At 37.1% G+C, this 26,101-nt stretch overlaps 1 protein-coding gene across 3 annotated transcripts in view; it reads right to left on the bottom strand.

The window, feature by feature from the left end:
• The window catches only part of vipr1a (vasoactive intestinal peptide receptor 1a), a 31,849-nt gene extending 6,601 nt beyond the window's left edge, over positions 1-25,248 (bottom strand). Inside the window, exons 1-7 of one of the 3 annotated variants that reach the window (XM_051875203.1) lie at positions 25,084-25,248; positions 23,877-23,919; positions 19,895-19,982; positions 14,778-14,882; positions 7,147-7,253; positions 4,733-4,830; positions 2,151-2,283 (exon numbers count right to left, since the gene is read on the bottom strand). In XM_051875203.1, the coding sequence (XP_051731163.1) occupies positions 2,151-2,283; positions 4,733-4,830; positions 7,147-7,253; positions 14,778-14,882; positions 19,895-19,982; positions 23,877-23,879 (534 nt within the window). In that variant the 5' untranslated portion in view covers positions 23,880-23,919; positions 25,084-25,248. Of the gene's footprint in view, positions 1-2,150; positions 2,284-4,732; positions 4,831-7,146; positions 7,254-14,777; positions 14,883-19,894; positions 19,983-22,447; positions 22,852-23,876; positions 23,920-25,083 lie in introns of those variants that run through there. The other 2 variants (XM_051875212.1, XM_051875194.1) reach the window with 2 other exon arrangements.
• Positions 25,249-26,101: the final 853 nt, after the last annotated feature.

The raw sequence follows: 26,101 nt of genomic DNA, 5'->3' as shown, positions 1-26,101 counted from the left end.
TTCAGTGGTTTTAGGTTTTCAACAGTCAGGTCCTGGGCCGGAAGTAAAATTTTCTCCATAGGGGAATTGATTATTAATGATAACAACATGAAATCACCATGAAGTCAAAATTGACCATTTTTATTTTTTTATGGAATGTTGCAGTGTTAATTATAAATGATTTATCCATGCACATCATTGTTTATTTTTTTTAAATTCATGTGCTCTCGTAATCTTTAATCAAAATAACTTTCCCTCCCTCTTGCAGCAACATCTCTTCTCTTTGATGCGTTTTTTCTGTGCGAGGGCAGGACAACCTGTCACTCACATGACATCACAGCAAACCACAACCAATCAAGTCCCAACATACATTTTTTCTTGTTTTCTTGAAGCCGCTTCCTGGTATATACGTCACAATAGGCTAGCGTTATCTAGTGTCTCAGTTACCAATTGTAAATTACCTTGGAGAACATCAGTATTAAAGGCACAGTATGTAAGTTTCACAGCTAGAAGTCGCTTATTCAAAACAATAACAAAGGTGTAGCTTGATGACGCAGTGAATGAGCATGGAATCATGGGGGTTGTTGTCTTTACCTCCACAGCCGATGGAAAGCAAATCGACAGGCAGAAATCGTGTTTATGGATGAGCTAATGTATTAAAGTTTTATTAACGCTACTGGGGTATGAAGCAGGGCGGGGCTGAAAACCTGAGACATTTTACGTTGCTGTTTTTATTATGCTTATATTAAAAACAGCATTTTAAAATATATTGTATGGTGGAGAAAATGCTCTATTATTGTTACTACAAATAAAGCTCTTTCTTATTATGCTATGTTAGCCAGTTGACAAAACAGTGTTGTCTCTAAGTATGGTAGTGTAGTGGGATTTTTTATTGTTTATCATTTATTCTCTTGATTTACAATTTTTGATGCATTGCATACACTTGTTTTCTCTCTGTTTTTGTGACATTTAAAGGTGCAATGTGTAAAATTTAGGAGGATTTATTGACAGAAACGTAATATAATATAACTATGTTTTCAGTGGTACATAAAGACCTTACATAATGAACCGTTATGTTTTTATTACCTTAGAATGAGCCATTTCTATCACATACACCGCGGGTCCCCCCTCCATGTCAAGTCACCATTATGCGCGGGCATGTTTCTACAGCAGCCCTAAACGGACAAACACTCTACAGAGTGCGTTTAGTCACTATGTTGTTCTTCTAAATCGTTTGTGTTTTTAGAGGCAGCTTGCATCATCACTACATTGGATACGCACAAAGTAGTAGTAGTAATAGTAGTCTGGTTTATTAGAAGCAGAGACCGTTAGAAGTAAGAAGAAACCTCATTGCGTCACACAAGCTACTCTCTGCTCTCTCAGATGACGACATGTCGGCCAGACGGCAACCGTAGCTTCTCCAAAAGGGAGGGGTTCGCAACCTCACCGCTAGATGTCACTAAATTTACACACTGTACCTTTAAAACAGAAAAATATGAAAAATAACTACATGTGCTGTTCTCTTTTAAGAAACACTTGTGAAACTAAAATAAAAGTGAATGTGATTGTCTAGACAGCTTGAAGTTCAAGAGGGCATCTGCTAAGCTTTAGGCCCCTGTTTTTTTCACATTCTTCTGATCCTTAAATGGTAACATGTTTTATGATTGGTTTGGGGTAACAAGGAACAATAAGAGGGGTATATAAGGCAGCCCGCACTGGGTGTGGGCGTTCTTCTCTGTGGAACTCCGTATCTGCATTGAATAACCTTCAAGTAAGAATAAAATCAACAAAGACATTTCTTGAGTGTCGTTTCATTACATTCTCACTACTAAAGAATAACGGATTTTTCCACAACAATACAAACTTGTTAACTTGAGTTAAATCAAGAAAACAAGACATTCAAACAATATGACCGTATTAAGCTATATAACAGTTTCTGTAGATAAAGGTATCCAAACATTTGCTCACCTGTCTAATAAAACACATAATATATTAAAGCATCTTTGGTGTTTCCATGATTTCAACAGAAGTAAAAGTGGAAATTGAGGGTACCGTGGATATGACGTCATTGACAGGCGACACAGTGACAAGGGATGTTACACTGGTTAAAATAGCTAATTTCTCTGGATGTAAACCTTGTTTACATTATCCCTTAATTAAAAGCCACTTACAGATCCATGGTGGCAGTCATCAGGTTCCACCACCCCATACAGGACTACATCCTTCATTATTACAGCCACAGCCTTTAGTATAAAAGACATGAACAGGTGAATGTGGATGTAGTTCCTTGTGCAGTGCAGTTTTCTGGGAAGCAAAGAGAGAAAGAGACTCAGTGGTTTGTTTCAACATAGTAAATGATATGCAAAAATACAATTAACCAAGTGCTGAAGTCTACATACTAGGCTCTGCATATATACACTGTGTTCCAAATTATTACGCAAGTGACATATCAGTAGAATTTCAGTAAAATAAACATTCAGATTTTAGTTTTTCAAAGAAAGCGTTTGTTTGTTGTATTTCTCATATCTTTTTAGATATCTGGTATAAATCTCAGACAGGTTTGTTGAGTAGTTTGCCAGGTCTTCTCAGGTAAATGGAAACCCTACTTAAAGAGGCTGTTCCACATTATTAAGCAAGACACAGTTCTCATGCAATATGGCAAGGAAGAAAGATCTTTCTGAAGATAAAAAGCATGAAATGATGCAATGTCTTGCAAAAGGCATGAAAACAACAAATATTTTTCTCTGAATAGAGATTATCGAACTATCAAAAGATTTGTGAATGATTTAGAGCAGAGAAGAATCCGTTCAGATAAAGGCTTATTAAGGGACGTTTCTGTCGAACAAATTAATTGTATTTAAAGGGAAACTATAAAAAAGTATTTTTTTGTGTGTCTTCATAAAGTCTTTATGTACCACTGAAAACACAGCAAACAGGTATTTGAAGCTGCTGGTGTCTCTGGAGTCTCAAGAACCTCTCCATGCAGGCTGGCAGTTGTGCGTAAAGCTGCATTTTAGCCACCCCTAACCAAAGCTCTCAAAGAGAAATGTTTTATAAATACATGAAGACTCATTTTTAAATGACGAATGCTGTGCTGCAATAGATGGATGAATTTTTGGATGGTTGGTGAATGGCCACCAGATTCCAACAAGACTGTGACATCAGCAAGGAGCTGGCAGGTGATGATTTGGGCTAGAACATTGGGAAGTGAGATGGAAGGTCCTTTTAAGGTCTCTGATGGTGTCATAATGCAAGATAGGTGGAGTTTATAACTGACCATTTTCTGCTATGGTATAAAAATAAGGACTGCGCCTCCTGATATAAAACAATTTTCATGCAGGACAACCCATTATCCCATGCTCCAAAAAAACACCAAGGCAATAAAACTGTTTGAAAATGTATTTCTTCACCGCAGCTTTGGTTAGGGGTGGCTGAAATGCAACTTTACACAACTGCCAGCCTGCATGGAGAGGTTCTTGAGACTCCAGAGACACCAGCAGCTTCAAATACCTGTTTGCTGTTCAACAATAGCTTTTTTATAGCTTCCCTTTAAATGCAATTAATTTGTTCGACTTAATAAGCCCTTTTCTGACCGGGTTCTTCTGTGCTCTAAATCATTCACAAATCTTTTGATAATCTCTATTCAGTTTTCGCAAAATATTTGTTGCTTTCACGCCTTTTGCAAGACATTGCAGATTGCACCATTTCACGCTTTTCATCTTCAGAAAGATGATCTTTCTCTCTATATTGCATGAGAACTGTGACTTCCTTAATAATGTGGAACAACCTCTTTAAGCAGGGTTTCAATTTACCTGAGAAGACCTGGCAAACTACTCAACAAATTTGTCTGAGATTGATACCAGTTATCTAAAAAATTATGAGAAATAAAAGAAACAAACAAACACTTTCTTTGAAAAACTAAAATCTGAATGTTTATTGTACTAAAATCCTACTGATATGTCACAGCATAATAATTTGGAACACAGTGTGTCTAAATATAAATATATATATATATATATATATATATATATATATATATATTTTTTATGAAATTTCCATACATATTGCTATCTGCACTCAATAGAGAGTTCATCATTCATAAATGTTGTTCATGTTGATAGGAGAGCCGCTCATTCTGTTCATACACACTGCTTGTGTTCAAAGCTGAGTGGGAAACTCATTTACTATATGTATGAGAGCTTAAACATATCAAGACTCTCAAGAACTGTGTTCCTGTTTAATTAAGTGTGACGTAAGCCAAAAGGGGAAGCTGTTCAATACACTTGAGATCTGGCTTCACATCTGAGGTCACTGAGGGGAACATTCACTGTGGTTCATTTACTACTGAGAAGCCTGTGCACTGCAAAGTTGCATGTTAGAGGTTACAAACCACCAAGCCATTTTGTTTGGGATATTGTGCAATGATTGAAACTGTGTATAACCCTATCAAATGCCTGAATCTGTGCCCTTTTGGAATGTATTGTTAAATGTGATCTAAAACGAGGCATTTTGAACAAGGTCATCTGTCTTGAGATCAGTGTGATTTAGAAGAACACTGATCTGCTGCTAGATTCACAGCTGAATCAATCACATAAAATATGGGCATACACCAAGGACAAAAAAACTATCAAATGAGAGTTGGGTTTTTTTTTTTAATGGGAGAAAGGCAAAAGCCATAAAGAGCACAGGTCCTGTGAATCCTGTCCTATAACACACATCAGTGGTATATTTTGAGTTGTATTTGAGGATTTACCTGAAAAAGCACAGGATGATGATGGCAATAATGAGGGATATAAGAGACACAGTGTGACCAATAGTGTATCCAATTCTCACAGAGCCCAGGAATTCACCCTACGAGGGGGAAAAAAAGTGAATGATAGCCAACTAAACTCAGAAAAAATGATTAATATAGAACTGGAATAAGAACTATAAAAACAGTCTTGATTGTTTTAAATAGTTGGTTTAATTAGCTGCCATTTAGCAGAAGATTTTCCATTAAAACTGAATCACTCCGCTTATCGGTGTTTCCATGCTCAAGACAGACTATTTCTCTTTCTGCAGGTTACATCAGTACACCAGTAGGTGGCGAAAAGAGACTGTTTATTGATTCATTCAGCCAATTTGTTCAAAAAGCGTATTCATTCAGAAACAAAACAAGTGACTGGCTGCATCTGAATAATATGCGTACTTCCCTACTATATAGTAGGCACAAAAAAAATATATAAAATGTACGTGAAAAGAGTAGTATGTCCGAAAACACGGTCATTATAAAACAGTAGGTGAAAAGTACCCGGATGACCTACTACTTCTGGCAATATTCTGAAGTGCGCATCCAATGGACACTTTATGCCGAGTTCACACTGCACGATTTTAGGCCTGATTTTCACTCGCCGACAGATTTTGCGAAATCGCAGACAAATGCCTGAAATTGGAGGCAAATCGGTGCTCGTTCACAAGAGTTACAATCCCGCAGTGCAAATGATCAAAGATGCGATCTGAGAGAATCAACGATGCCTGCGATTCAAAATCCTGCTGTGAAATGTGTTCTTCTGACTGAAAATTACATTGGCGATGACCTACAGCCAATAAGAGAGCAAGATTCAGGGCAGCGGGAAGTTAGGGGAGGAGTTATAGACCCGCATTTCCCAACCATTTCCTCCTCCATAATCTTTTTTTTTCTCCTTTTCGCATGCAATGTGAAACACCATGTACAATATGCACATCAGTGACTGAATGCTACCCCAGATAATCGTGCAGTGTGAAAAGAATAGTGATCTGACAACTTTGAAAATCGTGCAGTGTGAACTCGATATAAAGCGACACAACTGATGCTGGTAGGTCACACATGACAAAACATGACAAATTTAGTATGTCCGGATACTACGCACATTCAAACTATATTGAACATACTTTTTTAACTAAGTAATTAATTATTCGAAAGAAGTACCTACTCAGAGAGTAGATTTCGGATGCAGCCACTGTCTTTATGAGTGAGTCGTTGAATCAGTGGTTTTACTCAACCGATCCAGACACAAATTAATGTTGCCTTCACGCGCTTAAGTAGTCAGACTATAATAATTGGAATTATTGTAAATACAAGTTTCCTAGGCAAAAATTGCACATGAACGCCCTCTGATGTCGTGTTTACCACTGGGAAGTTTGGAAATAATTTTGATACCCGAGATGGGCTTGCCAGAAACTTTGAACATGGTGGAGGGGAGAACTACTGTGACAGGTAAGATTTATTCATTTTTTTCCCCCCACAACAGCTAGATCGTCTTGTCCTGTCATTAATGTACTGCATATTTACATGAAAAACCATTAGAAGCGTTTTATACACAGCGAAAATAGCCTGTAATAGAACCAAAAAAAAAAGGGAAAATAGACCCAATTACAGAATCAGCAAGCAGACTATCTAGATAGCACCATGAATGTTTATATGGTTGTCAGTGTATGAGACACTAAATAAATAATAATTTTGGTTTTAATAAGATTTTACCAATAAATAGGCAAGAATAAACCTGGTGTCCTCCATGATTCCTGTTCATTCCAACAACAAGCACTTGAATGCAACAAGCTCGCAATCACTTCTGAAGTTGGAATTATGACATTTCCGATAGCACACGAAGGCACCATAAATCAGCAATGAAACCCCACTATTGTAAGCTACAAGGCTGCTTCTGCTTTGGAATGGCTGACTACTTTGTTTTTGCTCTGCCAGCAAAAATAGTTTCAAACAAAGTAAAGTAAATATTGTTTCTAAAATATAAGTTACTCAATTTTACATTTTGGTCTAATTATCAGCAAGGCTTTTCCAGGATGTTATGGAACAACAGCACACTTTAGCTCAAGTGTTAATAATTTCAGGTACAGCAAACTAAGGTTTGGCCACCTACCACCGATTGTTTTAATTGATTTATTTTAGATTTCATTGTAAACTTGATTGATGTTGGAGCCATTGCACTCTGACATATAGTGCAACAGCACCGTAGCCCTTTCCCGAAGCTGTGCCCCTCTCACCTCCTCTATCACCTCCTGTATCTCTTTGACTGTCCTATCCAATAAAGGCAAAAATGCCCAAAAATATATTTAAAAAAAAAGAAAACTTTATTGATAGCGTGCCTGGGTGCCAATCAAAACAATGGGGGAAAAAGCAATCATACGCACCATGTTTCCATCCTCTGTGATATTTAGATCGTAGCCACAGTTGAATGCAACGACAACTGGCTTAATTTCTGTCCAGCCATTGGCAGTACAGCTCTTCGATATGTTTCCTGCAAATGGCAAAAGGGTAGTGAATACGTAGGTCAACAATGGAGCGAAATGAAGAGTGCTAAACCAATGATTCAATGACAGCTTCATTCCTCCAGTAATCACTGCAACTCAGACATACTTAAAACACACAGCAAAAGATGAGGTGACCGATGACTGCAAAACAAGCAAAGGAAATGAGCACTTCATGGATCTCAAGCGGCCAATGAATTAATCAACAGGAAATTACTTACATCTACATGCAATGGAAAACTTGGATCGTCTTATTTTTTTATGTTGCAACACAAAATTTCGTAATCTGATTTATTTTAAGTAAAATTCAACGCAATTATCTGTCACTTTTTGGTACAGTTTTCCTTGCAATTCGGAGAAGCAAATTTCAGTGACTGATCACTGTACTAAACGTTCATTAGCTCGAGAATCCTCTCAGGCCTGGAGGACTTCAAACTGAATGGAGCTGATTTGTGAAGTAAAGAGTACACAAGCTCATCATCAGGTAATCATGCTCTGCAAAGTGGAGGAGGAAAAATAACAGATGCAGTCCTGTCGGTCTTATCGCTGCCTGAAATACCAGCTGGCAAATCCTTTTACTCACTGGACATATTATGACATTCTCATAATGGCCCTTTAGATCCTCCTCTCATTTTTCTGCACTACATGTAACGTCCATGTCACTCTTATCAAATTCATGACCTTTCTGACATAGACTTGAGGCTAGGTTTTTTGAGGGTTGATGTCACAACAGAAGATGAATAGAAAGGAATGGAATTTAAAAAAAAACAGCACCTCCCAAAATATTCCCAGTATTACGAGGCAAGGATTGTAAATTTGCCTCTGACTTAACCAAGTATTGAAATGTCATGCAGATTTCTCACTCTGCATTTGGAAATACTTTGTTTCCTATAAATAAAATAAAATAAAATAAAATAAAATAAAATAAAATAAAATCTACTGTTTGTCACTGGTTGTATTTTTATCTAACAATTTCCCAGGGGACGATTTGGCTCACCATTAAAGAGATGAGTCATGAATAAAACATCAACTTCTTCACCCCTGAAAATGTTACTCTCATTTGTAGGAACCTTGTCATCCTTGAGGGGTCATTAGGGCATCAAATAAGGTAGGAATAAACCTCTAGAGAACACATCATTTGTGAACAGAGAAACAACAGCATACAGGGTTTCATGCAAATCCACTGCACATTAATTGCAACAGAATCCTTGTAACAAAATGTCATAAAATCAGCTAGCAACAAAAGCCTTTAATGAGTAGCATTTTGAACAGTGGAATTTACACATGTAAATTTGAATCAGATTTTTCTTACATAGCTTCCACAATTAATTCACAGACTTTTGACCATCCCATTCTGCCTGTGCACTAAGACTTTAAACATGTTAAAGAACAGAGAAGCTTTTTTCTATTTCTGAAGTTAAACAGCAGCCCCACATCCAATTAAAATGGCTCTGTGGGAAGCAAAAGGGAAAAAAACCTGACAAAATTTTGGAACGTTTGATATGAGTTTGGCAAGTTGTAGCGGTGATCATCTCCCTCAGATGCGACAGCTTGGAAACCTCATTATCAGTGTGCCAGCAGTATGTGTAGCTGATGATGTTTTACCTCCGAGAGTGAAAATCTACATTTAGACAAAGTGGGGATTGAGGACATTCACAGAGCCTGCAACAGGAATACATAAAATATGAGCTATTTTAGTGTTAACTAATAAACAGATTATAGTCAAAAACACTGAGAATAAAAGAAAGCACAAACTGCTCCTGCTCAACTTATAACAGCCTCCAGAGCCTGCGAAATCCTTTGATGACTCAATTTTTTTATTCATATCTGTGACAAAAGCACTGTTATTCAATATGTTTTTCATAACTGACAATCTCCTCATCAAAATACATGTGCATTAAAAACGCATAAGACACTGTCTGTGTAATCTTAAGCACTGGGACTAGACCGAGACAGATAAGCTACTGCTGCTAGAATCTGGGTTTGTTTTCAATGAGGGATTGTCAGAAGAATGCTTTCATCATCCCGAAAAAGACAAGACAATGAGGATTGTCAGTGCCATGTATGAAGATGTGGACCAAACATGGGAGCTAATCAACCTGCCGTTATGTTATTTCAGAGCGTGCCTTTGAAGAGATCTTCTGCCTCGAAGCATGCTGCAGAAATACTCGCTGGGCCTCAGAGGTGGCCATGGGTTTAAGCTCACTTCTGATTCAATGCCAGCCTGAAGGAGAGGATGGGGGTTCTGGTTCTGGTAAAGTTTTGGTCCTTGAACAAGTGTTGACAGTAGCATGACTTGTATAAACATGAATCAGACTGGGCTTTTGATAAAGCTCTTTGAGCAAAGTGTTATTACAGCAGCTTTCCACAGTGAAGGTGGGTGTGTAGGTGTGTCCTTCTCTTTCAAATGCAAGCTGCTTGACGTATTATTATGACAGCGGCTCCAAAAGTGGGACTATTGTAAGAAGTCGTCGCAAAAATGTGGGTAATTAAAGAATATTCAGGGTTCAATACAAGTTAAGCTCAATCAACAGCATTTGTGGCATTCCTCCAGAAATAATGGTCACATTGAGGTACTTACAATGAATGTGACCAATTTTTATGTGACCAAGGTTTTAAAAGCAGAAATGTGAAGCTTAAAATTTATAAAAGCACTTTCATTAATTCATCTGCTACTAAAATTAAAACTATTAACTACTAAAATTTTGTTATAAATTTTATTTTAATTTTATTTATCTGACCCTGGACCACAAAAACATTTATAAGTCGCATGGGTATATTTGTAGCAATAACCAACAATACATTGCATGGGTCAAAATTATTGATTTTTCTTTTATGCCAAAAATCCTTAGGATATTAAGTAAAGATCATGTTCCATAAAGATATTTTGTAAATTTCCTACCATAAATATATCAAAAATGTATTTTTGTGTATTTTTGCGAGTGGATATGCATTGCTAAGGACAATTTTAAAGGTGATTTTCTCAATATTTAGATTTTTTTGCACCCTCAGATTCCAGATTTTCAAATAGTTGTATCTCGAACAAATATTGTCCTATCCTAACAAACCACACATCAATGGAAAGCTTATTTATTCATCTTTCAGATGATGTATAAATCTCAATTTCATAAAATTGACCCTTTAATCAACATTAGGCCACATATTCTCAATTGAGCTTAACTTGTACAGAATCTGGAACTTTCCTTTAAGGTGTGTTTACCTTTGCTTGCAAGCATGTAAAGTAACGAAGAACAGCTTTGGTTTGGTAAACTTTACTTTCTGAACATTTATATAAGGTGTGATCATGAGGTCATTGCACTATTGACAGTGTGTTTGACTGAAGCATGAAAGTGAAGTCTGAGTTATGAGCAAAGAAAGCACTCTGAAAAGTTGAGAAGATTAATGACTGTATGTTTGCTGTAAAACTCCTGGGTAAAAAGTTCACATGTGTTAGGACACTAGAAGCTCCACCCACCATAAATTTATGACATGTCCCTGGATCTGTGTGCTGCCAAGTTTCGTAACGCTTGTTTTCCTTTCCATGCTCCTATAAAAATGAATTGCCTTTTGATTTGACCATAACACAAGACCTGATAGACTCTTTTGAATCTGTAATCTGATACTACAACTGGACAGATTGAGCTTCAAGAAAGGAATGTTACTTCTGCTGGATAATATAGGAACAGCTGGAATACTGGAATTGAGATTTAATCTTCAGGCTTGATTACACAAAGCATCATTGCTATTAGGAAAGAGCCATAAACTGATATTTCCACACACACAACAGTCCCAAATGGCTACATTTGTACAATTAAACCACTTAAAAATGTCTGAATATTTGGTTCTACAAAACATTTTTCTTCCCCTGAACTGCTTCTAAGAAGGATTTTTTTAATCTTATTTTTATTTTTTTATTTTTGTTTTTTGTGGATTTATGAAGTCACTTCTCCTTATGTTCACACTTATTTTGCTTGATAGGTGTTAGTGCTATATTTCTCAAAAATAAATGCCACTTGGTTTGATATTTTGTTATTTAAAGGGATGGTATAATGCCACTTTTACAAGATGTAAAATAAGTCTCTAATGTCCCCAGTGTGTATATCATATACAGAGTGTGTATATGAAGTTTTAGCTCAAAATACCCCACAGATAATTTTTTATAGTATGTTAAATTTGTCACTTTTTGAGGGTGAGCAAAAACGCTCAGTTTTTGTGTATCCCTTTAAATGCAAATGAGCTGCTGCTCCTATGGAGAGGGCGGGGTTTCAAGAGCTTGTGTTAGCACATAGTGTTAGCAGTGCCGATTACCTCACGAAGACTCCCTGAAAATGTCAGAAACTGTTCAGCCTTTTATGTTCAAACCAAAGTCGGACAATGATGGAGAGACTCAAGAAGAAGTGACAACATGTATGCAACAGGACTTTCTTGAATGGTTAGTTGCTTAATTTAAGTAACTGATGTGGAGTTAACTATCTTAAAGTCATTGATTAGCATGTTCTGTCATGACAATCTATAAATCGCTTGTGTGGGAACTGTTGTAAGATCCTACAGAGCCAGAGAATATATGCTGCATGAAGATAGAACAGGTATAGTAGTTTAGTTCAATTACGGTTATAATGTCATGTTGTCATCTTTTTTTAATTTTTATGACATGCTATTGCATTTGTGTTACGTACTGTATTGCAATAACATGGCCTCACCCCCTTTGTTGTGTGTTCTGGGGGGCAGGGTTTATGTAAATTTTGGGGTTAGTGATGTCACCAACCCGGGAAGAAGCTTGTTGTAGTCCCTACCAGCCATTTGTTGTAGTCCTTAAACAGAGAATTCTTTAAAAGAAAATATCTTCCTTTGCATTGAACTTTGAGCATCGTAACTTTGCAGATGTTGTTTATGCTCAAACAGCAACATTACACACTAACTAAAGTTAAAAAAGTGAAATCATAAATCAACCACCCCTTAAATACAAATAGATTCAAATGTGGCTAAAGTGTCCGTTAAAAAAAATTAATAATAAAAAAATACAACCCACAAATCAAAAACAAATCAAACCCACAGTAAGTAAGGGTACCTAACCAATATAGAAAGATTTGATGGATAAAAAAATGTGTATGATTTATTTTGAGGGCATTAAAAGAAGTGAACTTTCCAAAAACCATCCAATTACGGTTGCATAAATTTCACACAGACCTACTGAAATCAGCATAATCGCAGCATTCACTAATGCAGAGTAAACTCTAGTGTGTATTGTAGGAACCCTAATAAAACAATCCTAACTAATATTACCAACATTCACTGTTGAATATCTTTTAAACACTCTTTCTGGGCAATAAACACCAAGCATTTCTGGGAAATCGGTGCTACGGAAAACAAATGTTTCCTTTGATTGGTCCAGAAAGCCTCAATCTGTTTGCAACAAATTAATGAGGATTTTTGTGTCCACTGGGTCCGTACAAGTCCTTTGTTCTTCCCTCTGGTTCATAAATTGTTCCATCAACACAGTAGTTATATATGTCTCTGTCTCCACTAAAATCCAACTCAACATTCCCAGTCAGTTAGTTTTTTCCCCAAATTGATTGTGAGTTTGGCCCACCCTCCAAACTAATATCCAGGTCTTTTCCCATTCACATCTGGCCTGTATCACAGCTCACGAAAGGCTATCTCCTGCATGAACTCCACAAGATAAATCCACTGCATTTCACCATGTACCATCTAAATCCCTCAATCCATGTTTTGGATTTCTTCCAGAAAGCACTCTCTCAGAGCACTCAAGAGTTTCACAGGAAAGGCATGCCCCTTTCAACAAGACACAGATATGACCTGGAAGCCATTAGATGTGTGTAAACAGTTCATAGGACGAAATCAGGGTCGTAAATCAAAGCTGAAGTTTTGACAGAAAGCACAAGTGAGTAGAAGAACATGCTAATAAATAAATTAAAATTCCATCCATATGGGGGTCTAATAAAGATAAAAACACAGAGACACTTTCTACAGAAAAATGGTGTCTCAGCTACCTTTTCAACATACAACAAACCTTTATAAGAGCTCGCCAAAAGTGCTTTTCTACAATTATGTGTCATTATAGAAATGGACTCTACAAAACAATTGCATGGATGTCACAGCTGCTTTTAAAGCAAGATCGATTTGAAAACCTTATTGATCCACACAGTCATTTTCCTTTACAATTTCATGATTATTGAGCAACTCAACCATGGCAAACTTAACTGCCATAGACTGTCCTCAGTTTCTCCAGACATTTCATTTCAACATGACTCCGTTTACTCCTCTGTGTGCTTGAAGGGGAAAAGGAAAATTTAAGAGCCAGGTTAAAATCAAAATTATCACTGAAAATATGAAATGAAGGCTGTTCCATTAACTTCATGAAAAAAAGGCATTTTTTCCCCAGATGGTTACAAACACTAAAATAAATCAAGGTAAGGTTTCGTTTGAATGACGTCTGGCAAAACATGAGTGCTCATGTTTAAACCTGTCCATCAAAGGACTGTATGACTGACAGGCCCATTGGACAGGCTAGTAGAAAAGACAAGTCAGCAGCGATCCATGATTGCAAGCTGGTAAAATTATGATGAAAGCAGTTTAGTTATTAGCTAGTCAGCAAATAATACATAAGTCAAGGACTCTAATGGACATTCACTCAGCAACATATATATGAATGAAACATCCACATAAATAAGTAGGTTCAGAATGTATCATGTTGCCTTTTTAAACAATCCCACACTTTTTGTTTTCACCTCACAAAGTCAATTTCAAAGTCATTTCAGTTCATTACTCCAGTCTTCAGTGTCACATGATCCTTCAGAAATCACTCTAATATGCTGATTTGATGCTCAAGAAACATTTCTAATTATTAACAATGTTGAAAACAATTGTGCTGCTTAATATTTTGTGTGTGTGTGTGTGTGTGAGAAATATGTATGCAAAAAAAGATAATGTCATCATGTCTGCTTCATGGTATCCATAAAAAACACAGCTACCTTGATTTCATGTTCTATTGCTAAATACACAGCCAATCCTGATTATCCTAACACAACCACAAAAGGCTTACTAAAAGGTATTAAAAGTTAGCCATGGCTTTCTTTGTTTGAATAAATTACAGCAGTCATGAATTCTCAGCAAATAATTGCCCAGCAGGCTCTCCCCAGAGAAAGTCTAATGAATACAGTTTGTGTGTCAATGTCACTGCTAAATTACAGCAGCAGGTCCCAATAGCACAGACAATCATTCTCTTGTCTCCAGAGCTATCAAAAACTAATCAGAAGAACTCAGAAAAAGGCTTTGGCATAGTCTTTAACTAACGTCATATTGGTTGTGATGCTAATTCAGTCATAACGAGGACATTTGCTTTCTCTAAAAATACATTTCTAAGCAGGTTGCAGAACTACTAGTGACTTTAAAAGACATATAGAGAAATAGAATAATGGTGAAAACACAAGAAAGACAGGTTTATTGAAAAACATTTTGCATCTTTATATTTATTGGAAAAGATACTGACATACCTCTCTGATCACTGACATGGCTGAAGTAATTTGGACAGGGGATGGTGACCAGCTCTCCAATACTGGCTGATGGCCAACACGCTAGATCCCATTCACCTGTGCAACCTTATCAGAGAAATGAAGAAAAACTGATTAGGAGACGGAAACTGACTAGGCCCCGTCCACACGAAGCCAGATCTTTCCCTATCCGATCTTTTTTTTTACCTCGTCTCAAGAAATGTCTGCGTACACACGAAACCGCTGAAACCGGCTCAAAACGATGTAGTATACATGTCAGACCAGTATGTGGCGCTGTAATTCTGCCACAGAAATACACTTATAACAGAGAATAAGACTTGGAGCATGCGCATAAACCTTGTGTGCTGTATACAAACTTTAGTAAAGCTTAGAAATAACGCTTTATTTTGGCTCAGTAGCTTCTGCAGCACGAACACAAGCATCTAGAGTCTGTTATTGTTGTTGTTGTTTTTGCTGTTTTGTGCTGTTAGCGGCATCTGACTAGGGTCGACACGTGGGGTGATGATATCATAGTTTCACAAAATATACGGATAGACTGTACACACAAAAACGCAAGGGCGTCGTTTTCAGATTTATCCATTCTGGGACCCGGTTTCAAAAAATATCGGATTCACCTTCTGAAAACGCCGGATTCGTCTGGATGAAATGCCTATCCGATTCAAATTTTTTGCGTATACACCTAAATGCGTCTCCGTGTGGACGGGGCCTGCCACCTATAATTATGTTTTAATTGGTGATAAGATCTGCGTCCGAAAACTGGAAAATGCTGCCTTCGGAGGACACATTTCAAGGTAGGAAGGCATCAAGGCACATCTGAATCCAATGTTAGCTTCACTTCCTGTTTCCTGAGATACCTTCATCTGATCGATTTCTGAAGGCAGCATGTTGAGAAAGAAAATTAAAGATGCCGTCCGAAAGTTGAGTTTGCTAGTCAGTTTGCGACTATGTTTTTGAGCAACATTTTCCACTTTTGATGTCATTTAGCGAGAAATTACTACTGTAGTATTTAAACATTTGTTTAGTTCAAGTTCAAGTTTGGTTTATTTCTAGAGCACATTTAAAAACGGCCACAGGCCGACCAAAGTGCTGTACAACAATAAGAAAAAATATACATAAAGAAACAGTTAAAAACAGCAAAAAGTTTAGCTTTTAGTTCTCACCAAAGCTCGCGCTATTTTGCGGTAGATCATTAAACTGTTACGCTGCCTCAGAAGTCAGTCCGAAATCAGTTTCGTGAGGTATCTTCACGCACAAATGCTGCCTTACAAGTCATTGCCTGATAGGGCAGCGAGGCAACAAGTCAGCAGGTTTTCAGATGCAGCCAGGGTCTAGAATAGATTGTCTCTTCAATTGGTCAATAGAATCCTGTAAAATTATTATTATTATTTTATTTATTTTTTTGGGTAACGCGTACATCGTTAGCGCGATGTAACGTAAGTAGCAACAGAAGAAAGGGCAGGGAATTGGTTGGTTCAATACATCCATCGATTGTTGATTGAATGAAAAAAAAAAATCTGAATGCGAGTTTTAAGTTGATTGTAAGAAATGTACAGGTTTAAGTGGACTAAATGATTGGAGACATCCAGCATATGTCACCAGAGATTACACGAGAAGATTGAGAGACATTTTGATTAAGAATTATTAGGTCAAAACAAATTTTAATATAAAAACATATGTATGGATGAATCATTCACAATAAGATAAATAACACGCATTTAGATAATAGATAGGGTGATTTTTCATTTCACACCATTTGATTCGGTGAACTGACTTAATTCCATATTTAAGTCTTTGCTCTGAGAATCAAATCATTTTAAAATCCAACTGATATCAGATTTTATAACAGACTGGGCTACATGACAAAAAGAAACTAATCAAAAACAATGCCATTGGAGAGCGCTTTATCAAAGTTCATCTCACAGTCTAAGAAACCAATTTGCATATTGGTCTAAGATATATTACTCAGGGGAGATTTGTGATTGAGATTTAAATCACAGGACACACAGATGACAATACACAACCATGACACACTAGCCCATAGATAATCAGATCTGTTTCATACAACTAGCTTTTGTAATTGCTTTGTTCATTGAGAACAAAATCAATATGAGATTAGGCAGCGTTTCAGTTTGACGAGGTACATGCCCAATAGTCAGGCACTGAAGCTCTTGGTGAAGTCCACAAACTAAGACACTTTGAAATAATATTTACTAGCTTTTTTACACACACAAATCCCTGTTAATGATTCCAGTAATTAAGGTGCTCTAATATGTGATGTGTTCTTAAAATTTGCAATTAAATGTGTGTTATCATAGCTCATTTGTGGTTATTGTCCTCCTTGCCAGTAATGAACAAAACTTGATATCACTGGTGACCTTCTTTTCATGTTTTTCATTATCACAGCAGAATCAGACTCTAATATTGAAGTGAAAAAAGCACAATTCATATAATTTCAGTTATTTTTAGCAGACAAGAGCATCATTAGTTGATAAAGGCTCTACAAGGTTAAAGGGACTTAATTACATGGAATGTGACAGCGTGTGAATCTGGACTGAACTGAATTCTGTAGGTAGTGCATGTGCTCTCTGAACAAAGTCTAACATCAGTGATGGAAAATAATGCATAAAAAATACAATGTGTTCGCCGCAAGCAAAACCAACCTGCTGAGGTTTACTAAGCCACTGAAACTGGCTAATTTCTGCCTAATTAGCCAGCATGCCTTTGTAACCTCTTCTAAAACGTGACAAGTTATAACCCAGACAAGCAATCACAAAACAACAATTATTTGTCCAATCTACAATATCTACAGTAATGAGAAGCAAGGTTTGAGCTGACTGCAGTGTGTGGGAAGATGTGATGGAAAAATACTGACACTTTTGCAGATATGCAGATAAGCAGCATAGCTATATTTTTTGCACACTAGCTTTTTATCAGATCTTAAAACACTTAAAATGTTGCTCTTGCAGTATTAGGCCAACCTCATACTCCACATTTTTATGCTGCTTTATGTTTGTAATGCTCGTGTATGGATTTATGCTGCTATTTCTAGTTGATGAACATTTCTAGTTGAAGTGAGACATTTTGCATTACAATCACTGACCTTACTGCCACACTGTAAAAATGTTTGTAATTTTTACAGAAAAAGACTGTAAAAATGCTACAGTAAAAGCCTTAATTAGTTAACTGCTTTACCGTTTCATTATATGTAATTTTACTCTGAAATACCTTCAAATGTATTATTTTTGCAAGTTGAAAACAATGAATTAGGGGTGTGATGAGACCGGTAGCTCATGAGACTGAGATTGAGTTCACGAGACGAGATTTTTACATAGTATTTTTAAGAAGTCCTCAACAACAAAATACCTGATACCCGACAAAATAGTCTGCAGTTGCATTTGAAATGTTGTAACTAATCATCTTGTAATGAATGTCATTTCAGTTCTACTTTCTGAGTATGAATTATCATATGCATTGAAAGACAACAATACAAGCACTGTAAAAAGTTTTGCCACAAGCTCAACTGACTGGCTTCTCTCCTGTATGAGACTCTTCAGACCTTACTGTACATGATTTATGAGCTTCTACAACTTTTGACCTCCTAACTGAACTCCTTCCCACAAATTTGATTATAGAAATAAAAACAGTATAAATAAAAATGAATAACACAGTTTTCTCTTAGTCTTAAGTGCAAACAATAAGTGCAACCATAATCAAAGTGCTCTTTCAATATTTAAAGTGCAATAGACCAAATTTTTCTTCAAGCATGATACCGAGCTGAGAGATGGTTACAACTACACAGCCCAGCCTAAGATTGCTTTCATATTGGGAGATATTTGCATGCATCAGGAAGCCTCTTTCAAAATGCAGGGTATTGAAATCGCGTTTATCTCGCGATATCGCATGTACTCTGTGAATAGGGAGCAGTGGTGCTGAGTGCGAATTCTACAAGATAAGACATTTATCAGATGCTTAGGATCTGTTGTGCAATGAATGCTCTGCCATGGTCTTGTCAGTCATCTCTCGTCACGTGATCAGTGATCTCTCCTGCCGCTGTACTACGTATGACTGGTGTTGGTTGAGCTGGATGGAACTGAAGTGACCGTTATCCAACTAAATGAAATGGTTTTCATATTTTTTTTAAAAAAGCAAAACGACACGGTAGGCATAATGTAAATGTAGCGGTGACATATTCTATCCTATTTTCACCCTCACGCTCCATCATGGCAATATCACAAGACTGCTTTTCACCTCGACGAGAAGTCACATTTTAATCTCGAGAAATCTCATCACACCCCTATGAATTACCATATAATTTATGGTAAAAAACAGTCCCTGAAGTCCCAGAAGTACCTGTGTGACACATCACATATAATTATATTTCATATAAACAGTTTTGTTTCTTTTTTGTTATCAGCAAAGTACATTAGGGCATTTTGTGTTACATTTTTTGTTATTTAGTATTATATATGTTTTCTATCTGTTTATATAAGTCCCCCTGAGGTGAAAATCAAGTCTTTAATGTTGTTAAAACCGTGTGCAAATTCATGTCAACACACTTGACATTCTCAAAAACACAGTTTGAAATCGCTGGTGTTTCTGACGTCACAAACTATCATCAATGAGTGGATCTCTGAGCTGGCGTGAGCGAGTGGAGGCGGGGCTAATTTGCATATTCATAGAACCGCGAATACTAATGGTATAGAGTTACATTCAAGCTATTTTAAGGCATGAATGATGTTATTTTGGTGATCAAAGATTAGTTTTAAGGGATAAAATTATAGACTACAGGGGGACTTTAAGTGTTGCCCTGGTGGTGTTTTGTCTTTGTGTGTATGACCTTGAGCACCATCGCACGAATACTGGACATGTTTTATGGACAGGCCACTAATGATTTATCATGTGGCTTTCTATTGCACCACCTGCATTATTATGGTGGTTATCAGTACATTTTAAGGTAAAAAAAGTTGATTTTGGTAACCACAGCTGATGATTTTTACTGTAAATTTAACAGGATATTTTTACAGCATATATCACCAATATAAAGAAATCACACGGTCTTTACATTATCATACACAGACACGGATATGCAGTGTACATACCTGATGTGATGTTTTCCAACCCGGACAAACACTCCCTTTTCTCTGCTTCCAGCTCCCACATGACCTCACACATCTGGACAGACAGCATCTGTTTAAATCAATAACACAATTACAAAATTCTGACATGAGGTATGTTTTCTTCCAATAAAATATATTTTAATTTTTGAAGTTACAAAGAACACTACATCACATTTCCAAATATCAATAGACCTTTGATCACATTACAAGCTGAACAAAATTACTGTTTGAAGAGAACGAAGTGTACTGGTTGCACATGTGACACTGCCTCTCCCTTTTCCTGTGTGTCATGGAGATTTGATGAAGGGTAGGACAATTCATGTTGTTCCTTCAGTTTTACATAGCATAAGTACCTGAAGCTCTTAATAACGTCTCCTTTCACCTAAAGAACTAACCTCTGGACATCTATATGGTGGAAAAATTCACAACATAAATTATTTGTCTTAAAGCTGTCTCTCTGCAGCTGTATCCAATTTCCCCCTAAAAATGTAGGCTGTATTATATAAGAATATGCTCTCATAGATTCCTCCATATAGAGCACCAGAGGACAGTGAGATTTATGGCAGGTACTCTGGCAGATGAGGTCATTGAGAGGTGGCATCTATCAAAATTTCACTGTAGAGCTATGGTTACTCCTAAACCAGTACATATGCTTACAGAAATATGACCATCTGGGTCAAATGTTACTCTGGTATACCTAAACAAGTCAGTATGTGTGACCTACAGCAGTGTTTTACAACTTGTTTTGCCCATCAAAAGTGCCTTCCTCAACACCGGCCCAGAAAGGTGTGTCCCTTTTAACTCATATTTTGCAGAATATCATTTAGTATTATGATTAATATTACCATCATTTCTGGGAGGAAAAAAAGATACTATGGGTGAAAACAGACTCATCTATAGCACATAAACTGCTATAAACGTCATCCACACAAATTCATAAAACGAGCATATATTAGGCACTATTTTATCGATTCAAAGCAGAATCTAAATCTTTTCACGTACTACAGATCTACTGGACAGATCCTGCTGTTCAGTCTGTTTTCGATTAAACCAGTTGAAAATGCATGTTCGCAATATTTCACGTATGTGCCCAGAGCAAACAATAGCATTCTTTTAAACATACAGGCTACTGTACTGCATGGGATGCCATATTCAGAAGTGAATTCAGTGGCACGGTGAGCTGTACTGTATAGAGACATGAGTCACTGTCTGCAGTGAGGAAGGAGCTATGATCAAGGACAGTGCTGACATGCACACAGGGATGAACAGAGAAGAAGATGAGGGTTGTTACCTTGGCATCACAATAAGAGAAGAAAACTATTCGACAATTGCAAATAGCATGATCAACAATATGACAACCACTTTAGATGGTGAACTTTTGCTGTACATGTGAGAATTAGAGGAATCTTCCCATGGTAACACATGCTACTGCGAATGCACTGCACTAAACCTGAAGGATTTAAAGTAAATACTGACAGACAACTGATTTCCCTGGTTAACCTGCAGAAATTATAAGATTTCTAACATTAGTAGCGCAAAATGTAAATCATGTAAATCATTCTTTTGACATTTCAGCACTTTTTTGTGAAATCAGAATTTAATAATTATATTATCTTCATGTCTGGCCAAACCTATAAAAATTTGTGCTTGACACAATTCAATAAACAACTCTATATTTATGTTGATGGACATCTGACATCTACACTTGCAATACAGATGCATACGGACTACGAAAGATGCTTTTTTTTTAAACTATTAGGCTGTAAATGGCACTGCAAACTCCACACATGCACAAGATCTGATTATCATTCACTTGTATAAATCAGCTTTATTAATAACATCTTTAAATAGCCTATATGCTTTATCAAAATGTCAGAGAAAATTTCAGTGTAAGTGAAGTTCTCTTATCCAGACAATTAGCCTATGTCCTGTCAGCATTTTTATCTTAAATTGGATTCATTTTTGACGGATAATGCAGGAAAGTTTAAACTGATTGCGTTTTATCGCAGTTAGCAGAAAGTCAATGTAATTCTTCAGAGAGTCTCATGAAATGTAGTTTAATTCAATTCTGTAACAAAATTCTGCTGCTATAAGATGGGAAACGCACAGAACAGCAGCAGCTGCTCTGAGACAGAAGAGCAACAGTTTGAGGTAACCAAATTAACCGTGGTTTTGCTACACTAACCATAGTTTAACCATGGTCTTTGTAGTAAAACTGGTTATACACAAATGGTAATTAATCCACCAAAAAAACAAAACAAAAAAAAAAAACAAAAACAACATGGTTACTACACTTTTACTATATATAAATCACGGTTATTTTTATAAGGGTTGTTTTTGTCAGGACAATTTAACGTGGCTTCAAATTTTAAACGCAAACATTCTTCAATGAAAAAAAGAAGAATGAAAAAGCATATAAATCCTTGGACCTGACAATTTTGTTTAAGGACGAGGTGTGTTAAATACTTCATTGCTTTTCTTTCGTCGATGAGTAATTACATGGGAAACCGGATGAAATTAAGTGTTGATACTCACAGGTCCGAGCGAGCAGGCTAGGTATAAAATCAGCATTCTTTTAGATATATCCATTTCAGGAGATTCAGCAGTTGCCTGAAAGAGCTTCGCAAAAGTACCGATGCACAGAGACAAGTTGACGGGAGATAAGTAACTGACAAAGAATCCGAAGCGTCAGCCAACTATGCGCTGCGCGCGCGGGCGCTCCGGTGCGCGTGGGTTCACCAGTCGTACTACGCCGCAAGACCTGTCCATGTTTCTCCTTAATCCAAAAAAACACTTCATTCATAAACTCTGGAATGATGCGAAGCCATTCACAAATGGCATAAACCACGTAGACATACGACACGCGCGAAGTGGATTGTAAGTCCAAAGCTGTCGATCCACGTCCTAAACCCTCACTTCCAAAGTAGGTGTGTGTGTGTGTCTGCGTGTGTGTGTGTGTGTGTGTGTAGTCTACAGTAGCAGCACACCCCTGAAGAATAGTGCTAAATGACTCATTCTCTGTCTTAACCTGTCTGCACAGCACAGCTTCTGTGCTTTTTATTTAGGGCGCCGATATTGTTCTCTGATCTTGTTATTCAAGGAACATCTTTTGCTCTATTTTCTCTTATATTATAACTAAAACAGAGCCTGTGCTCTCTGAACAATTAAACACCATCTATATCACAGCTTCTGATTTCTTCTACTGTTTCCCATTAAACAGCTTCAGTTCTCATAAATTAATTTCTGTAGTTAAACGGTATGTTATGTAATATTGTGCCATGTCATGTCATATAAGACAATAATGTAAACTAACACGCCAATGTAAATATGGGTGCCCTTACCTTCCCAAGTTGCCTATAATCACCAATAACTCACTGGTGGAAGTGCCTTGGGAATTTGTAATAAATGTAAATGCATTCATGGAAATTTCTTTCATTTGTAGAGAAATGTAGAGTTAATCAAAAGCGGATATGTAAATGCATATATGCTTGAAGCATGAAATCATTCATTTTGCAAGTATAATGGAGATACTAGATTAGCCAATCCACAGCATGAGCACATGTTTTCTAAAGAACCTTCCAGAAGAACAAGAGAATGTGAATGTACTCAATGCAGTCCACTTAAACATTCCAAGACAATGTACGTTAAATGGTGTACATGCCCTAAAGAACTGATATTCCTCTTAACTTACTATCAGCTCACTAATCTTTCAAAAAACTATATACATACTACATTCCCTCAGATTTACTGCTCATTTACAAAGATGCATTGACTTTATGACATGCTATGCCAGCACACAGTTTTGCACCCTTCATCATTAATAACAATACTGCAAGCAAAGAATTTATACAACTGGAAAAAGACAAAAGTCAACAATTTATGCAAAACACGTGTGCTCCATTTTCTGTTAATTATTTGTTGATATTATAGCTAAAACAAAAGGTGCAAAATGCAGTCAACTTACCATGCATTAAATATTTACTCCAGCATAATATTGGCCAAACGATCTGTGAATACAAATATATGTGGACATGAAACAAGCAAAAACATCAAGCAAAAACTTTGTGTAATGACATCCTGGTTTTTTTTTTTTTTTTTTTTGTTGAATGTGTTGTTAACTCTTGTGAAATGGTATCCTGGTGTTTTGTTTGGATGAGTCACGGAACTCAGATCTTAGGGATGCCATAAAATCCTACTAACCATGGAATAAAACAGCTGAAGTGTAGACAGTGCCATATATGACCTCTAAAGTGTTTGTAAAATCTGCCTAAAGTTCCTCTTTCTCAGTTCTGACCAATAATTTGAAAGACAGTTTATCAGATATTCTGAACTACTGTGTTAACTTCCCTGATCAACAATATGTCATAAACTTACCAAATGCCTGACCTTTACAAATATGTACTTCAAAATCTTTACACAAAAGTTTCTTTATCCTATATTTGCAGTCTTTTTGTGCTGCCAGTCTAAAGAGGAAATTTGCCTTCACATGTGGAATGGATGAACTGAAACCATCTTTGCTTTTGGCCGTGGCTCTGTGATGGAGAAGGAATATAACACTTCTTATCTCATGCTTCATCTATCACTATCTCCTGGACTCTATCCTCCTTAAGCCCACATCCTGTTCAAATCTAGAGGTGTGTCTCAATTTGCGTACTTGTGCACTATTCTATGCCATTTTGTAGTATAAATACTGCGAGTAGTGTGTTCACACTGAAAATTCCAAGAAAAAGTAAACTTTAAATACCCGAATGAGGCACTTAGTTAACCGAAAAACAAAGTGTGGAATGTTGGACACTTCATGCTCTCAACTGTCAGAGCTTTCCTTGTACATAGCGGAGGGGGAGGGGCTATCAGGCTCTGACGTTGGATGACAAAATAACCTTATCAAATTTATACACTACATAGTGTATAGCATAAGTGCTACTGTATAGTGCGTCATTTGAGACACAACTTAGGAACACGGCACTGCCCCCTCAAGACCTATCTGAATCAGAACAAGCCCTACTATCAACAAGCAGTCTCATAAATCACACACAGAGGATACAATGATTTTAAACTGAGCATTACTTGTCATGTCCAGTGAGTTTAAACCTACTGTGAATAAAGTGGTGGAAAATTGATTTAAAGGGTTAGTTCACCCAAAAATAAAATTTCTGTCATCAATTACTCACCCTCATGTTGTTCCAAACCCGTAAAGGCCGGAACACACCAAGCTGACCGTCGGCCGACTGTTTTCTCAGTGTGTTTTCGCACCGTCGGCTAAAGTTGGTCCTCGTCAGCTTTTTTTTCCCGGCCGATTCGACATGTTGAATCGGCGTCGGAGCTCGGCGGTCAGCCGGGCCTTCTGATCATTCTGATTGGCTGTTTGATTAGGCTGCCACCTGCTGGTACGGAAAGGCATTTCTTTTTACGCAGGCGCAGAACAGACGTGCTACTTGGCTGTCGGGTGTCGAGCTTCGATTTGGTGTGTCAGGGTAATTTTGGACCCAGACACTGCCAACATGAGCTAACCCCGCAGTCTGCTTTCGTTGCAACTAAGTTCGTTGGCGTCAGCTTGGTGTGTTCCGGGCTTAAGGCCTTTGTTCATCTTCGGAACACAAATTAAGATATTTTTGATAAAATTCGAGAGCTTTCTGACCTCCCTATAGACAGCAACATCATGACCAATTTCAAGTCCCAGAAAGGTAGTGAAGACAAAAATAGTCCATGTGACTACAGTGGTTCAACCTTACAGGGTCGGTTCACCCAAAAATGAAAATTGTGTCATTAATTACTCACCCTAATGTCGTTCCACACCCGTAAGACCTTCGTTCATCTTCACAAATCAAGATATTTTTGATAAAATCCGACGGCTCAGTGAGGCCTCCATTGACAGCAAGATAATTAACACTTTCAAATTCCCAGAAAGGTACTAAAGACGTATTTAAAACAGTTCATGTGACTGCAGTGGTTCAACCTTAATGTTATGAAGCGACAAGAATGCTTTTTGTGTGCCAAAAAAACAAAAATAATGACTTTATTCAACAATATCTAGTGATGGACGATTTCAAAACACTGCTTCATGAAGCTTTACGAATCTTTTGTTTCGAATCAGTGGTTCGGAGCATGTATCAAACTACCAAAGTCAAGTGAACCATTGAAATTTCGAAATGTTTCGAAACACTTGTGACGTAACAAAGCCTCGTTTAC

Source organism: Ctenopharyngodon idella, chromosome 2 (genome assembly GCF_019924925.1).
Source record: "Ctenopharyngodon idella isolate HZGC_01 chromosome 2, HZGC01, whole genome shotgun sequence".
Taxonomy (NCBI): domain Eukaryota; kingdom Metazoa; phylum Chordata; class Actinopteri; order Cypriniformes; family Xenocyprididae; genus Ctenopharyngodon; species Ctenopharyngodon idella.
Note: the sequence above shows the minus strand (reverse complement) of the source record. Positions and strands in the feature narration are given on the sequence as shown.